The sequence below is a fragment of the Podarcis cretensis genome (genome assembly GCF_951804945.1).
Source record: "Podarcis cretensis genome assembly, chromosome: 15".
Classification (NCBI taxonomy): domain Eukaryota; kingdom Metazoa; phylum Chordata; class Lepidosauria; order Squamata; family Lacertidae; genus Podarcis; species Podarcis cretensis.
Window position 1 is genome coordinate 15,265,514 of NC_137185.1, and position 17,081 is coordinate 15,282,594.

A 17,081-nucleotide genomic window follows, 5' to 3' on the forward strand; every position below is an offset into this window, starting at 1 on the left:
AACAACAACAACAAAGGCAAATTCTTGGAGGAGAGGGCTATCGCTGTCTATCAGCCATGATGGCTATGCTCTACCCTCTATGGCCGGAGCAGTTATGCTTCAGAATACAGATTGCTGGCGACATGGGAGGGAAGAGAGTTCTGTTGTGCTGGAATTCAGCTTGCTGGTTTCCCATGGTTGGCTACTGTAATAACAGGATGCTAGACGGGCCATTGGCCTGATCCAGCAGGCTGCTCCTAGGTTCTTGTGTGAGGTTTCCAATCATCAATACCCAGGCAAGGCTATCACTTCTCCAGAAAGAATGCCAGTGAGATGTGCTACTGGAAACCAGGCAATTGTACAGCCCAGATCAGAACAACCAGTATGGCATTTCCCCTTGAGCTGGCAGCGTTTCTCCACTCTCCCTCTGACTTCCCTTTCTTTGCAGGAACTCCGCATCATCACCTGCTTCCATGAGTTCCACCGGCACTGCGTTGACCGCTGGCTCCTCGAGCGCCAAACGTGTCCACTGTGCATGTTCAACATCATTGGTAAGATGGGGCAGGGGAAATGCAACCTCTGTGATTGGTGACGTAGGAGTACAGGAGGACACTTGCCTGATCAGGCCAAAGGTCCAAGCAGCCCAGCATGCTGCGGTTGACCAGAGGTGTCTGGGAAGGCCAAAAGGAAAGCAGGAGGAAAGAGCCAACACTGGCCCACTAATGCTCCCCAACAAGTGGTATTCAGAGGTATACTGCCTCTGAAAAGGGTGGTTCTAGTTTTGCCCAGTGAGCCCTTTCAAAGCAGTATCAGCAGATGTCTCAGCCATTGGTTCAGCCACAGAGCCAAGGTCTCAGCCATTGGTTCAGCCACAGAGCCAAGGTCTCAGCCATTGGTTCAGCCACAGAGCCAAGGTCTCAGCCATTGGTTCAGCCATAGAGACAAGGTCTCAGCCATTGGTTCAGCCACAGAGCCAAGGTCTCAGCCATTGGTTCAGCCACAGAGCCACGGTCTCAGCCATTGGTTCAGCCACAGAACCAAGGTCTCAGCCATTGGTTCAGCCACAGAGCCAAGGTCTCAGCCATTGGTTCAGCCACAGAGCCAAGGTCTCAGCCATTGGTTCAGCCATAGACACACACAGAAACATACATTGCCCCCAAAATGATCAAAGGGGTGCAGCAAGTCTCTGATGAGGAAAGGTTGCAGCATTTTGGACTTTTCCATCTAGAGAAAAGGCAAGTAAGCGAAGACTTGATATAATTTTGTAAAATTATGCATGACATGGAAAAAGCGGATGGAGGAACGTTTTTCTCCCTCTCTCATCGTACCAGAACTTGGGGACATGCAATAAAGCTGAATGTTAGAACATTCAGGACAGATAAAAGAAAGCGGGGAACTTCGATGGCCTTAAAGGGGATTGGACAAATATTTGGCGGAGAAGGCTTTTGGTGGTGATGAGCCATGATGGTTATGTTCTGCCTCCATGGCTGGAGACAGTAATGCTTCTAAATATCAGTTGCTGGAAACCACATTAAGGGAGAATGCTCTTGTGTTTAAATCCTGCTTGCTGGTTTCCCAAAAGAGGCATCTGGCTGGCCAGTGTGAGAACAAGATGCTGGGCTAAATGGGCCATTGGCCTGATCCAGCAGACACTTCTTATGTCCCTAGGCTGGAAATGGGGTGTTGGATTTGTCAGGCTGGTTTATGCCCATAACTTGGCTTTTCCGCTTAAGGCTGTTTCACTGGTCTGTCTCCATGGGGAGAAACTGACCTCCCCATGCAGCCTGGGTGAAGTGTATCAGCTGTTCCCAGTATATCCTGGGGACTGGAATGTATCAGGGGGCAGGGGGGAGTTAACTAGCGGTGATGTCCCCTCCCTTGGTTACGGATTCCCATGGAATCACTTCAAGAAAATTTGCCATGGTAAAACCTCAAATTCCAAGTGGGTGAGTGGGTGGAAATTCTTCTTGGTCTGAGCACAGAGCACATCCCTTCCCTTAAATGAGAGTCACACAGACATATCTAAAGATAACAGCCCCAGAAGCAAATACAGCTATGCAGAAGATGATATGATGATGATGATGATGATGATGATGATGATGATATTAGTTTTTTGCTATGGCAACTCAAAGCAACTTACAAAAAAGCATACATGCATTAAAATCAGGGAGGTGGAAATACTTAAAACACCCCACCCACTCTAAAAGGTCACAGATAGTTAAAAGCAAAAGGGCTGGTTAAAAAGGAATGTTTTCGCCTGATGCCTGAAGATTTGTAATGATAGTGCCAGGTGAGCCTCCCTTGGGCAGCATTTTACAAATGGGGAACCACCACTGAAAAGGCCCCATTCTTGTGTTGCATCCTCCAGAACTCCCATGGTAGGGCCACATGAAGAAGGGCCTGAGATGATGATCTCATGGTCTGGGTAGGTTCATATGGATGGAGGCAAAGAAGGAAGTTTATATATACATTTTTTTACACATATGAGCCTACTTTTCCTTCAATTAGCTTCAATTTCCTTACTGCTTTCCTTACTGTCAAACACCTGCTTGCTAAATTTCCTTCAGTTACACGTATTTTTACATGTATGAGCCTACTTTTCCTTCAGTTAGCTCAAAGCTCCCCACTTCATCCTCACAAGAACCTTGTGGGGTAGGTTAAGCTGATAGAGAATGACTGGCCCCAAGGTCACCCAGTTGAGCTTCATGGCAAAGCAGGGATTTGAATCCTGGTCTCTAAGGCCCTACATACATGCATATTTTTATCTGTATGCTGAGTTTCCATGATTAAAATCATGCTGAAAGTGGCTTACACCATAAAAAAAACACATAATTACGAACATAACAAAAGTAGTCACAAACAATAAATCAAACATCAAAAAGTATACCACCAAATTAAACAATTTCCACAGAAATCATAAGATCTAAAGTAAACATTCAAAAAAACGATATCGAGAACAGCAACAACACACACACACACCCTGGCAACAAAAACCCCTAAACAACACCCCAGCCTTTGCTTGTGAAGAGATCCCATTAGAGCAGGGATGGGGAACATGCAGTCCTTTGGATGTTGTCGTGTTCACATGTATTCACTCCTGTGAACCCCAAACAGGGATGGTGGGAACTGGAGTCCAACAACATCCGGGGAATCACAGTTTTCCCCATGACTGCCTTACAGCAATATGGGAACTGGGAAGACAGTGCGCCCTTCCTGTATTTCTGCCTAGCCCTTCCCCTTCTGCTTGGCCATGGGATGGAAGTTCTGACCTAACTGCTGCAGCATATCAGAGGCATTCCCTGTGCGTATATAAGGGCTTGATGGCCAGGCACCTGGGGAGAAGTAGGTGGAGAAGTGAGAATAATAATAATAATAATAATAATAATAATAATAATAATAATTTATTATTTATACCCCACTCATCTGGCTGGGTTTCCCCAGCCACTCTGGGCGGCTTCCAACAAAACACTAAAATACAATAACCTATTAAACATTAAAAGCTTCCCTAAACAGGGCTGCCTTCCGATGTCTTCTAAAAGTTTGGTAGTTATTTTTCTCTTTGACATCTGGTGGAAGGGCGTTCCACAGGGCAGGTGCCACTACCAAGAAGGCCCTCTGCCTGGTTCCCTGTAACTTGGCTTCTTGCAGCGAGGGAACTGCCAGAAGGCCTCGGCGCTGGACCTCAGTGTCCGGGCAGAACGATGCGGGTGGCGACGCTCCTTCAGGTATACTGGACTGAGGCCGTTTAGGGCTTTAAAGGTCAGCACCAACACTTTGAATTGTACTCAGAAACGTACTGGGAGCCAGTGTAGGTCTGCCTGGTATTACTTATTTCCTGAGGGAAGGAACTTCTTGGTGGGATTACCCAGTTGTAGGGAGAGGGCTTGTTGGTGCTTAGAATCCGTGATTGAAGTGGTTTCCTTCTCTCCCTCCCTAGAACGGGATCCTTCCGCCTTGCCCAGGCATTCCCACGAGGACCCCCCTAACTCAGGACCAGGACAGAGGCCCCGCTTCTTCCGGCAACACCCTGGACGTGCCTTGTACCACTTCCCGCGAACAGTCCCTCAAATGCCCCCTGGAAGCTGCTCTTCGACGCTTCCCCACGGACACCCTTTCTTCCACTCCCCAGAGCTCTCCCAGCTGGATTTGGGGACCATGCATTACTTGCCCTATCGGCCGGTGGGCTTTGAGCCTCCTTGGTGTAGCCGCCAGCCCTCCCTCACCCGAGGCCTGCTGGTTCCTCAGCGCCAGGACTCTCTGGGCTGTGAGCCGGGCCTGCCCTCCCACCGGACCTGCCTGCTGCAGCACCAGCCTTCCTGCCGAGGCCTCCGGGGGCCCCTCGTGGCCAAAGCGAGCCGTGCCATTCCTTCGCACCGGGGTATCCGCCATGGACGGCATCACCACCACCACAGCAGTGGCTCCGGGGAGAGTTACCTCACGGAGCCCAGCGGGTACCTTCCTGACGGACCCGGGAGTGACTCCAGCTCAGGTCCTTGCCATGGATCCTCCAGCGATTCCATGCTGAACTGCACAGACGTCAGCCTCCAGGCCATCTACGGAAGCTGCTCCACTTTCCGCAGCTCCCTGAGCAGCGATTACGACCCATTTGCCTTCTGTGGCTCTGAGAAGTCGGCCGCAGAAAGCTGCCCCACGTCCTCTCCGGCGTGGAGGGACCCACGGCCTCCACCAGCGGACTCGGTGGCAGCAGGCCGGCCGCCGGTGGCCAGTAGCCATGTCCATTACCACCACCACCTCCACAGGCACCACCATTATGGACGCTGCCCCCCAGACTGTGCCAATGGCCAGGAACCCGGTTTGCGGAAGGCAAAACCTCCAAGGGCCAAGACAGGATCTCATGGCGCCCAGGCGCAAAAACGGACAGAGAAAATGCCTCCGCCAGAAGGGGGGTCTGCCTCCCTGGAGGCCTCTTCAGCCAGACAGCCCCCTTGCTTGCCGCAAGGACAACCAGAGTTTTCCACAGCAGACAAGTCAAACCTCAAAGCAGCAGACAGTGGTGCCGTTGGGCCATGGACGTCTCAGAAACGCTGTTTGCAAATCCATCCCAGTAGAAGGAGATGGAAATGCCCCCTCAAGGCTTTCCCATCCTCTTTGCCCGAAGACTCAAATGTGCCCCCTGTCTGCAGCGTCCCCCACCCTCCTGGTCCTGCTTCTGGAAGCTGCTCCTCCTCTGCAGAGGTCCAGCCTCTCTTAGAAGCTGGTCCCTCGGGGCATCATTTTGCAACCTCGTCACACTCGGCCACAGAGCCTCAGGAGCAGGCAGACAGGCTGGAATGCAAGGCCATGTGTCCTGGGGAATATCCGAGGCTGGACACCATGGGAAATGATGCCAGCTTTTACCTCAGCTGCCAAATTCTGCAAGAGCTTCAGGGTAAGCCTCAGGTCTGAGGGCTGGGCTGGGGAACCTGTTGGACTCCAACTCCCATCAGCCCTAGCCAGCACAGACAGTGGTCAGGAATGATGAGAGTTGGAGTCCAGCAATGTCTGGAGGGGCACAGATTTGCTATCCCTCCTTTAGGGTCCTCTGTAATCTTGTCTCCCATCAGCAGTTGTAAACTTGACCCAACAGAAAACTGGTTTAGGGCCTCAAATATCTGAAAGACCGCTTTCTTACCTGCATAGCTTCTTGGGTGATAAGAGGAGGCATTCTTAGTAGTTTCTTCACTCTCAGAAGCTTTGGGGGAGGGAGGTATGGTGACCCTAGAGAGGGCATTCTCTGGGGCAACCCCTAAGTTGTGGAATTCCCTCCCCACAGAGGTGTGTCTGCTACCTTTACTATGCAGTTTCTGCCAGGTGCTGAAGGTGCACTTCTTTACCTTGGCCTTTGAACACCTGAGAAGTATATATTAAAAGCACTCTTATCTTTATTGTAATCTCATTTTAACTGTCTTAATATTGTTGAAATCTGCCCTGGGACCTCATGCTGGAGGGTGGCTAAGAAATAATAATAATAATAAAAAAAATCACCATCACCACCATCTAGCATACAAATTGAGCAAATTCAGTGAAGATGATAGCATCACAGTACAACAATGAAAATTGATCCATCAAAGATAAACAACGTGGCACATTCTAGTCTGGTTGCTCACCTTAATTTTCTAATTGCAGGGTCTAAAGACGATATCCCAGATGTTTATGAACATTCGGTTTGACACGAGGTGAACTTATTTGCTGTGTTAGGCAGCTGCAGAGAATTCAAAAAACGGCGCAGAAACTCGGCGAAGAGAATGGACTTTCTGACTTGCCTTTCCTGTCCGCGGTGTGGTTGTCAGTCATAAGAAGCTCCTTGTCCACACAGCCCCTGCCTCACCCACTGTTAATATCAGGGTTACGCAGCTTGCTTGCTCCCTGCCTGCCTAACCTGTATGCAACATTTGACAAACATAAGCTGCCAAGGTCACTTGCCTGTTTTCAAAAAAGCTGCCATCTTTCTGGGGTAGGAGGAGGCTTGGTCCTTTTGTTCCTGGTGTCACGAGGAGCCAAATCCTTTTGAAGTTCAAGGGCGGAGAAAAAAACAAGGTGTGTCCCCCCCCCCCCTTCACTCTGCAGCTCTTTGCAAGTTTGGTAATCTGTGTACTGCTGAACACCAAAATGAAAGTCCCAGGTAAATCCACTCCCCACACAAATCAGGCATGATGCAGTGCAGTTTTGAGGTCATGCAGAGAGATTGGCCCATCCTGGTCCCTCTTTCTGCCATCTTGTGTGGGATGGGGCACCCAGTGAGGTTCTGGTTCAAAGCAAATGCAATTTGTAAGGATCAAGCACATAATTCCCTCTCACCAACCTGGCTAAGCTCCTGCTCCTGTCCACTTGGGAATGTTCTTCATCTTTTCAGTTTTGCACCAAATCAGATGCATGGGAGAAACTCACCCAAGCTGCCATGCCAACACTCTGGAAATTGCAATGGTGGCACAGGAGAATTTCAAACCTGCATTACACTTTTGAGTTACATGGGACTCTCATCAGTCTCATTGTGGCTGAGCCAGCCTCTGCTCAGAGCTTATTTGAGTTGCAAATATCAGATGCACTAACTTAGTGGCAGCTTTAGGGAGGCTGGATCCATATACCGCTCAAAGCTTGAGCCAGCGATACCCGGACGCTTCCTAGCTGACTTTGCAGATGCCCCAAGATTTCAGTTCTTCACAGGGTAGTCCCACATCAAAGATTTAAATCCTGTTAATTTTGCCTTCCTACCAAAATATTATGCAAGCTCCCTCTTATACTATTGCCCACAGGGAGGAGCTTTTATTTCTTGATGTCCAAGCACACATTGGTGAAAAATCCAATCTACTGCAGAGTATTTATATTCTGCTTTAACTGAGGAAGATAAGGAGTTGAACTTGGTAGTTAGAGCAAAAGTTTGCATGTTTATGTTTTTTACATGAGGACTTATTGCAGCTACAAGGGAATACAAACTGGTATTTAGCAAGCAGTAACACATCCCCGTGCAAACAGCTGCTTGGCTGGAAGACTTTCATCTCGACACAACCTGCTTACTCAGTGGCACAAAAATGCTGTGGTATTTTACCAGTTCATAAATGATTGTCTGTGTTCACACAGAATGTTTGGGAATGTGGACAACATTGTTATAAATAATCTCATGTGTGGCAAAAAGAAGCACAGCCACGGGTTTTTCGTCACTGAGAAATGAAACCTGAAGGGTAATATATCTGTGGTCACACCTCAGGGCATGTTCACACCACAGAATTAAACCAGTTTAACAGTTACTAACACTGTGGACTGTGATTCTGCAATTTTTCTCGCTGGATTCTCTGGATTCTTCATTCCTGAGATGCATTTAAAAGCATCATCTCGTGGAATAAAGGCTTGAGTTGCTTTTGGCAGAGGGCATCTGAATTTCTTGGCTAGGAGACAAGAAGAGGGTGGCCTGATCAACATTTCAAAAACAAAGGAGCACCCTAGAGCAACAGGGCATGTGGTCTATGGATCAGTCATTGCCTTCATAGTGAAGTTATTTGAAAACCATTGCCAACCTGGTGCCCTCGTGTGGCTGATGGGAGCCATGGCAGAACATCTACAGAGGGTGCCAGGTTGGCAAAGCCTGTTCTATGGGGTGGCTTACATTTTTGCCATGCTAGGAGTACCTGTTGAATGGAGCACAATTTATCTCACGTGTAAGAGGGAAGTTAAAATGAGTACATCTTTCCTTTCCGTTCTGTTAGGGTTGCTCTGATACTGGAAAATATCTTCAGAGCCAAAATGTGGCAATACAAAACGGCAGAGCTCCTTCTGATGTTTTGAAATCTTTTCTCGAAGGAGTTGCAAAGCATGGGTGTTATATTGACTTCAGTTCTGCTTCAGTCAAAATCAAAACACACACTGTTATTAAGGGGGAATAAAACTACAGGATACAGTCTAGAGCTGATAGCTCCAAAGTTAAAGTTATTACAAATGGGCAACCAGCGAAGGGGTTGGATGTTGGCACCTTTCCCCCAAGATGCCTTCAGCTCCTGGCAGTCTGCTCCTTCCTCCTGGAAACCTCAGACCCTTTGAAATGTGAACGAGGAATTTATTTTTGTACTTTTTAATTACATTTCCTGAGTCTACATTGCAGGCACTTGGGTACTTTTGTAAACCAAAAAAAGGAAGAAATAATGTTTATGTACATAAGTATGCAAAACGATATATTTATGTTTAAGAGATAGAGATTGTTTGAATATGGGGATATGCTCAAACCTATTTATTTTGCTAATATATTTATCCACATGTGAAGCTCTTCATGTGGCTGTTATTTTTTTCCTGTATAAAGTCACTGGGTGCCTATGTTCAAGAAGATGCCTCTTCCTCATTCCTCAGAAATAAATTATTTTTAATCTCTGTACATTGGCTTCTAATATGCATGAGGTAAAGGGCTAAAAAGGGATCTGGGATTGGTTTGGTCTTGTGTGAAGAGGACGGGGGGACAAAAAGAAATCCTTCTAAGGATTCCTGTGTTAGCAGCATCCTGAAACAGCCCCACCTCTGCTAAATATCCTGTTCTGCTGGGGATTTGGGGCCCAGAGGGCAAGTGGTCAGAGATAACAGAGCCTCATTCAGGGTGAAGCTGTCCATCAGGACCTTGGCCAGCTCCCAATGGGCCCTCCTAGCTGGGAAGAGTTGTAGGGACCCCAAGGATGATGAAAGAAGCAGCATGCTCTGTAGAAGTGGGTGCTGAGGGTTCCTCCTCAAGTGGGGCATCATCTAAATCAGAGTCCACCTCAGGCCAACAATGGGGATGCTGGGAGGCAGAAGACACGACTCTATAAACAGCACACAGCTAAATCTCCTGGTGCACAGGGTTGCACAGTGATGCTCCTGAGCACCTCCGTTTGCATCATTGGGCCATAAAGGTATGGTTACCAGAAGTCCCCATTTCCACGGGACAGTCCCCAGATTTACAAATCTATCACTGGACAAAATCTGTCCCCGGATTTCATTTAATGTCCCCAGATTTATATTTTAAGATTTATGTAGATTTATTAGTAGGAAATGAATGTTGCGCAATTGGTTCAACGGCAAAAGACACATCATGTGGGGACTTCCGGTGAGGCAAAATGGCGGGCACCACTGCAGCGAGCAGCTCCTGAAGCCAGCCAGAGCCAACTGTGCTACCAGGCTGGCTCCGGGCTGCTGAGACTGCTGCTGCCACTGCCGAGGGGGAACTGGGGATGCCCGGTGCGTCAACTGGGGGAACTGCTGACACCCCCCCATGACCCAAATCAAGCCAGGAGCGAGAGTGCCCAGCCACCTGGCTGACTGCCCAGCAGCGCTCCGGTGCCAGTAAAAACCCAGGAGCTGATGCAGGCAGAAGGAGGACAGGAGAAGGAGAAGGAATAGGAAGAGGAAGGAGAAAAAAGAGGGGAGCCCTGAACTTGCTGCGCCACTGCCACCACTGAGAAGGAGAGGTAGGAGCGCACAGGGAGGTCAAGGACACGTGGCTGAACTCAGGCCCAGCCCAAGCCTACTCCATGGCAGCTAGCGCTCCAAGAGAGCAGGCCAGGGCCCAGAGGAAGGCCGCGCGACAGAGAAGACCACAGAAGAGAAGATATTACTTCTTTTCTTTTTAATATTTTTTTTCTCTCTTAAAAAAAAAAAGCGTCCCCGGATTCTTTGAAAAAAAACTGGTAACCTTACATAAAGGTGACATAAACCTTACATATTATAGTAAGCTGCCTTATACTGAATCAGACCATTGGTCCATCTAGGATTAGGTCACTATTGTCTGCACTGATTGACAGCAGCTCTTCAGGGTCTCAGATGGAGATCTCTCCCAACCCTACCTGGAGGTGCCAGGGATTGAACTCGGGACCTTCTACACACAAAGCAGATGCTCCGTCACTCAGCTACAGCCCTTCTCATTCAACTGCATTGGTCAGATCTGGCCCTCTTCTAGCCTAGTGTTAAGGAACACCCCAAATTCTCCATCCAAAACGTTGCCTCTGCTGCCTCAGCTACTGGGCCGTCTTATTCTTCCAATCTAGTCCATGTGTCTTTATTCAGGAGTAGGTTCCACTTGGTTCACTTTAGTACTACAGCTAGGTATCCCCTATTTATCTTTCCAAGCCCCAAAAAAGTGTGTGCATGGAATCCGTCTGCTTACTTGGAAGTAAGCACCACTGAACTGTGGAGCTTACTTTAGAGTAAGTGATATGTACAGGGGTTCTTTATGTGTGTGTGTGTGTGTGTGAGAGAGAGAGAGATATGCATCAAACCATTTTCTGTTTTCTGAGATAAATGTTTTGTGGGGAAAGCTGTTTCAATTTTATCACAAAATATCAACGTACAAAGTAGGGGGCAATAACAGGTGAAAATCTTTTTTAAAAAAATAGCATTAAAATCCTTCTCAATCTTTTTTTTTTACTATTTGCTTCAGAACATCTTTAATTAAGCTGGTCTAGAGTTCTTAAAGCACATTTATAATATGCATGCATATTATATATGCATAATGTACATATTTCTCATTTCTGAGTTATGCGGGGAAATATCTTTTCATCTCCAAACGTTGTTTCTCAACATACAAAAAGTGGAAAAAAAACCAACATGAAGTTATCCTTAATAATAAATAAATACAGCAATGGCGATGAGAGGGTTCCCCCACAAATTCACATCAGGACTGAAGGGACAGCCTGAAAAGGCTACAGGACCATTTCTGGTGGTTTTTGTTTTTTTTTAAACTGATTCCGAATAACCTAAAAAATAGAATTTTAAAATAGGTTCCAGCGCTGTGCTTTCATTTTTAAGGCAATACAGTTTCTGTGAGGAAACTTCCGCGGAGGAAACACTGCTGAAATGTTTTTATTTTATTTGGGCGCGAATCTTCTGTCCCCGCCCCCGCCTCCCTCTCACTTCACAACCACAAAACGGTCGCTACACCCAAGAAAGCGCACGCGCGAGAGCCGCCGTCGAATTAAACGACTGCCGCGCGCCGTCGCCAAGGCAACAAGGGAGGAGCGATTTCGCCGAAGCCGGCCAGTTCGCGCGAGGACCTGCGCGCGTGCGCACAAAGAGATTAGGCAGGCGAGGGTGTGTGCAGGACGGGAAAGCGATGGAACCATAGAGCTTCTGTTGGTTGGGCAGAGCGGCCGGAAGTCGTATGTTGTCGCAGCAGAAGTGACGCGTTCCGTCACTCCACTTCTTTGTTTATTTCTTCCTTTCTAAAGCCGGACCTGTTCGCCGCTGGTCGGTTGGTCGCCGCCATGGCTCTGGAGACGGTGCCCAAAGACCTGCGTCACTTGCGGGCCTGCCTGCTCTGCTCGCTTGTGAAGGTGAGTGAGTGTGTATGTTGTCCGGTTCCACTTCCGGATAAACCGGAAGTCCCTGTTTTTAATTACGGGGAACCATCCTGGAGGGAGCCATTGTGGGTCCTTTGCCCCTGGGGGGGGGAGCCCTTTCTGTCCCCCTAGCCTTGTTGCCTGTTCACGGTGTGCTTCCAGAACATGGAGCTTCTGGTTTAGCCATTGTGTGTCATGGCAGAAGTTGCTCGAGTTATTACTGTACTGTATTTAATTAAGGTAAATAAAAAAATAAAAAAATTGTCCAGTTTTCCCCCAACACCTTAAAGGTAAAGGTAAAGGTACCCCTGCCCGTACGGGCCAGTCTTGACAGACTCTGGGGTTGTGCGCCCATCTCACTTAAGAGGCCAGGGGCCAGCGCTGTCCGGAGACACTTCCGGGTCACGTGGCCAGCGTGACATCGCTGCTCTGGCCAGAGCCAGAGCCAGAGCCGCACATGGAAATGCCGTTTACCTTCCCGCTGGTAAGCGGTCCCTATTTATCTACTTGCACCCGGAGGTGCTTTCGAACTGCTAGGTTGGCAGGCGCTGGGACCGAGCAGCGGGAGCGCACCCCGCCGCAGGGATTCGAACCGCCGACCTTTCGATCGGCAAGCCCTAGGCGCTGAGGCTTTAACCCACATTTTCAAAATCTTTGCTCAATAGTGATAGGACATCATTATCTAAGGTGTTGGGACCAACTAATAAGTATTTAATTATTTATTGTGTTTAATGCATATGTCACTTTCTCTTCCAAAGTTCTGCCCCTCCTCATTTAATCCCCACAACAACCCTGAGAGGTGAGCTAGGGTGAGAGGCACTGCCTGCCTCCATAGATTACCCATCGAGCTCCATGGTCGAGTCAGGGATTTTAACCCTTGTCTCCAAGGCCCTAGTATAACAGTCTGACCATGACACCACCACTGGCTCTCAGACTTAACACTCTGTGTGAAGGATCCCTTCTGGGGCGGGACCTTGAGACTTTTTGGAGGCTAGTTCCCCAATACTGTCAGCACCTGGACCCCGTCCTGATAATGATGTCCTATCACTATTGAGCAAAGATTTTGAAAATTTTATTTTGACAGGTCTTTAGCCTGACTTGACTTTATTTTTAACTCACCTTATAAGTGGATAGATGTATGAGAGGTGTGTGCCATTCATTATTTATTTACTTATGAATAAAACAATCACAATAAACCAAGCGCCCATATATTTTTATTTGGCCACAGTGTTGGCGCCTGGATTGGTTTCATGTGCTTAAATTTTTGTGTTTTTTTTACAAGTTTTAGAAATAAATTTATAATAACTCTCATTGGTTGCCTTGTGAGGAAATGATGGAATGATTCCTTGAAAAGGTTGTGCTCCAGCAGGTTTTTTTGTTTGTTTTATTCAAGCTCTAGTTGTAGAAGCTTCCTTTTGAGTTCCTTTTCCTGATTTAATTTCATCTTGCTCTTCAGACCATTGACCAGTTTGAGTTTGATGGTTGTGACAACTGTGACTCCTACCTGCAGATGAAGGGGAACCGTGAGATGGTTTATGATTGCACCAGCTCTTCCTTTGATGGGTGAGTCTGCTTACTATTATTATTTATTGGATTTCTTACACCTGCTTGACCGGAAGAACCTAATGCAGCATACAACAATACAGTCGTACCTTGGAAGTCGAATGGTGTCCATTCTGGAAGTCCTTTCGAGTTCCAAAACATTCGGAAACCAAATTGCAGCTTCTGATTGGCTGCAGGAATCAGCCAGGAATCAGAAGTCGTAGGCCTATAAGTTACATGGGCTTATATAGAGGCATTCTGTTTACACATGTGTAGAAATTAAGTCATGTAATAAGCAGACGCTGCAGTTAGCTAACAACCCTATCGAAAGAGCAAAAGTAACATTGCAGAACAAGGTCATAGATTCATCTATTAGCAAATTCCCTCATACTTCTTCACAGACATCTTGGCTCTTACAACATCCTTTCACTCAGTATCCTCTTCACACTGCCTTTACATCTTAGGCTATCTATCGATACCTTTTTCTACCACACTACTCACCCCTTGCTGATATTAGGCTTGGGGCAAGCATTAAACACACTAGGTTGCAATCTGTGCTTGGCTGTGGTGTGGCACCCACAGCCATTTTTCTGGTAAGGTTTTTTGGTCATTTGAGTGTAAGCAGCCAATGACAAGACCAAGGGTTTTTTGACTGGTGTCTCTTCATCCAGCTGAATGACCATGGAAATGATAGCAGGGCAATTATCCATGGTATGCAGTGTTAAGTAGGAAGCCGAGTTCCTTAGAGATGCAAGATGTTGGAATGAGCTGGGCTCATGTGCAAGGGAAGGCAACTGACACAGGCAAGGAGGAGCAGTTGCCTGCCTCTCAGCCTAATAATTCTCCCCACATGTGGATTGCGTAACTGAGTCCCGTGGCCTCTTGTGTGGAACAGGAAAAGAATCAAAGAGTTGCCCTCTCCTCTGCCTAGAAATAATGGACAAGTTCAGGAAACCAGTGAATTTCGGTATGAAAAGATGATGCTACTGTTTTCAAACTTCAGTGACGGTTTCCAAGTCAGAAAAGAGATTTTGCTGCTGAACTACACCCCCCATCTTCCCAGGGCAATGGCCATGCTTTCCAGGGCTGATGGGAGTTAGAGTTCAGCAATACCTGGGGGGCCAGAGATTCCCCACATCTGCTTTAGACACGTAATATAGTAGTAGCCTTGTTAGTATATTAGGCCCAAGAAGGCAAGTTCCCAAGAAGGCTGGAATACTGGTTGCTTTTGATCATTCTTGGTGCCTTTGTGGGCATTGGATGTATGCAGTGAGGAGAGAACGGCTCGTTCATTGGCAAAGCATGTGCTGTGAAAATCCCCAGATAATGAGCAGGAAATTTGTTTAAGACCTCCTGAGAGTTGCTGCCAGTCAAAATAAACAATGCTGGGTTAGATGGGCCCATAGTATAAAGCAGCCCTGTACATTCAAGGTGAACAAGCAGTGTTCTCTGTGGATGAGTGAGGTGAGGGATCCCTTCAGGCTGAAACCCACAAGTGCATCGTCCTCAGAGTAAGCCTAGTTGGTGTGACGTGTTCCTGCAGTTCTAACTCTCCTTGTCCTCTTGCAGCATTATTGCCATGATGAGCCCTGAGGACAGCTGGGTCTCCAAGTGGCAGAGAATCAGTAAGTCCACCCCCTTGTGTCCTCTCACACTCCGCCTTCAGCATAATTATGGCAAATGAAAAGGCAGATCAACCCCATTTCTCTGGAAGTGGCTGTAAATCTTCAGGCGGTTTGCTGTTTCCTCTGTGTTTCCCTTTTGGTCTGCTACCATTTGGAATTGAAGCAGCTTTTTATAACCTCTTCCATTGTTTTGCCCCACACACCCGGGGACTTTCCACCCCCCCATCCTATTATTACTTTCTTTAAACCCTTTTTGCAGTGGTTTGATTCTCAGTTTTCCTGAGAGCAACCCTACAGGTTTGCCAAGGTGGGGAGTAATAGTGTTTTTGTCCATGTTTCTTCACTGCTGTTCAGGATGGCCCAGGCTCCCTTTTCATAAAGTTGTTGGTTTAAGGAGTGATAACCAGAATGTGTTCTCTTCCCCCAGGTAACTTCAAGCCCGGCGTGTATGCAGTGTCTGTGACTGGCCGCCTACCCCAAGGTAACTTGCCAGGCTTTTAGTAAGAATTAAAAGTCTTTCCTTGCTCACAAAGATAAGCTGCTCAGTCAGGCCCAAGGGGACCCTTTTAGTCCAGCATCCTCTTCTGGCCACCTAGATCCCCTAATGAGAAGCCAACAAGCTGGACATGAGGTTAACCTGGGTTGATAACCTTAGACATTTCCACCTTTTTTGCTACTGAGCCTGTGCTCATCTGGGCATTTCTGTCTTGAGGGGAAGAGCTTTCATAATATCACTAGAACTCATGGACATCTAATGAAGTTGAATTTTAGAAGTTTCAGGACAGACGAAAGAAAGTCCTCGTGCAGTTCATAGTTAAACTATGGAACTCACTCCCACAGGAGGTAACGATGGCCAGCAATTGGATGGCTTTTAAAAAAGCATTGAGGAAAGGGCAATCAGTGTCTACCATCCATGATGGCTATGCTCTGCTTTCACAGTTGGGGGCAGCGATGCTTCTGGATACCAGTTGCTGGAAACTGGAGTGCTCTGGTGCTCAAATCCTGCCTGAGGGTTTCCCAGAAAATGTGCCTGCTTGGCATTGTGCGAACAGGATACTGATCTCGATGGGCCATTGGCCTACTCCAGCAGGCTCTTCTTATCTTATTTTATGTATATAATGGGGGAGGAAAAGGAAGAACTAGGCTCACAGAAAGATTAATCTTGCAGCTGCTTAGGAAATTTGCAGTTTCAGGATGTGATACTTGCACACAGAGATGTAGATAAAACCCACTATGACAAAGCTTTTTTTTGGATTTTGCTAATTAGCTAGCTGCAGGGTTGCTAATGCCACATACCTTTTCCTTTTACTTCCTTGCCTCTTCTCCCCACCCCTTAAACATACGTCATGCTTTTTATTGCTGCAGGCATCGTCCGGGAACTGAAGAGTCGCGGTGTGGCCTACAAGTCTCGAGACACAGCCATAAAGACCTAAGGAGGAGGCGTTCCCACCCACCCCTCAATGGATGCCCACACAGGCCTCCATTTCAGAAGAGACTCCTGCTCAGAACTGGCCTAACGTTAAGAAACAAAGATCTCTTTGTGGGTGTGGGGTCTTTGTCTGGGGATCAAGAGTGGACTGTCTGCACCATCCTCCTCCCTGCTAGCTGAGCTAGAGAGGGGCCTTCCTGAGAGGCTGTAAGTAGGAGCAACAGAAGTTTAAGTGTTGACGATTTCTGTAAATATTCCTAATAAATTTGGTTATGGTGTCAGAAATTCACATCCTGACGTTTGCTGTTTCCCTTGCCATCTGCAAAACATATAGAGCTGAAAGTGGGGGTGGTGGGGACTTCTGTTAAGCATGGACTTAGGCTGCAGGTTTTGTTCTGATATGGATGTGCTATTTTTGGGCCAGGGGTGTGTGGAAAGTGGCCCTCTAGATTGCTGGACTTCACTCCCATCAGCTGTAGGCAGGATGGCCCATGGTCCCAGAGAATGAGGTGTTGTCCAGCAGCACCAAGAGCCTCTACTTAGTTTAGGTGAGCTGGGGAGGGTGACCAATAATAATTGAGGGCCTGGAAACCAAGCCTTATGAGGCAGGGTTGAGGGAACTGTGTATGTTTAGCCTGGGGAAGAGGTGAGAGGATAGCCATCTTCAGTTATCTGAAAGGGTGTCACAGAGGGGAGAACCCAAACCAGTGGGTTCAA

At 47.5% G+C, this 17,081-nt stretch overlaps 2 protein-coding genes across 4 annotated transcripts in view; both read left to right on the forward strand.

Moving 5' to 3' along the window:
• RNF43 (ring finger protein 43) overlaps nt 1–8,839 on the forward strand; it is a 51,646-nt gene extending 42,807 nt beyond the window's left edge. For 2 of the 3 annotated variants that reach the window (XM_079955977.1, XM_079955978.1), the window contains exons 7-9: nt 428–530; nt 3,917–5,368; nt 6,106–8,839. In XM_079955977.1, the coding sequence (XP_079812103.1) occupies nt 428–530; nt 3,917–5,368; nt 6,106–6,149 (1,599 nt within the window). In that variant the 3' untranslated portion in view covers nt 6,150–8,839. The remainder of the gene's footprint in view (nt 1–427; nt 531–3,916; nt 5,369–6,105) is intronic. The other variant, XR_013833686.1, reaches the window with a different exon arrangement.
• Nucleotides 8,840–11,591: 2,752 nt separating this feature from the next.
• Nucleotides 11,592–16,653, forward strand: SUPT4H1 (SPT4 homolog, DSIF elongation factor subunit). Its single transcript, XM_079956084.1, has 5 exons — nt 11,592–11,762; nt 13,225–13,331; nt 14,880–14,935; nt 15,363–15,416; nt 16,301–16,653. The coding sequence occupies exons 1-5, from the start codon at nt 11,694–11,696 to the stop codon at nt 16,366–16,368; spliced, it is 354 nt and encodes a 117-aa protein (XP_079812210.1). The 5' UTR covers nt 11,592–11,693; the 3' UTR covers nt 16,369–16,653.
• Nucleotides 16,654–17,081: the final 428 nt, after the last annotated feature.

Excerpts from the sequence above, each read along its gene's own strand:
- SUPT4H1 (XM_079956084.1), top strand. The coding sequence starts at position 11,694 with ATGGCTCTGGAGACGGTGCCCAAAGACCTGCGTCACTTGCGGGCCTGC. Across the intron at positions 13,332-14,879 it reads ACCAGCTCTTCCTTTGATGG|CATTATTGCCATGATGAGCC; the intron begins GTGAGTCTGCTT and ends GTCCTCTTGCAG. Across the intron at positions 14,936-15,362 it reads CTCCAAGTGGCAGAGAATCA|GTAACTTCAAGCCCGGCGTG; the intron begins GTAAGTCCACCC and ends CTCTTCCCCCAG.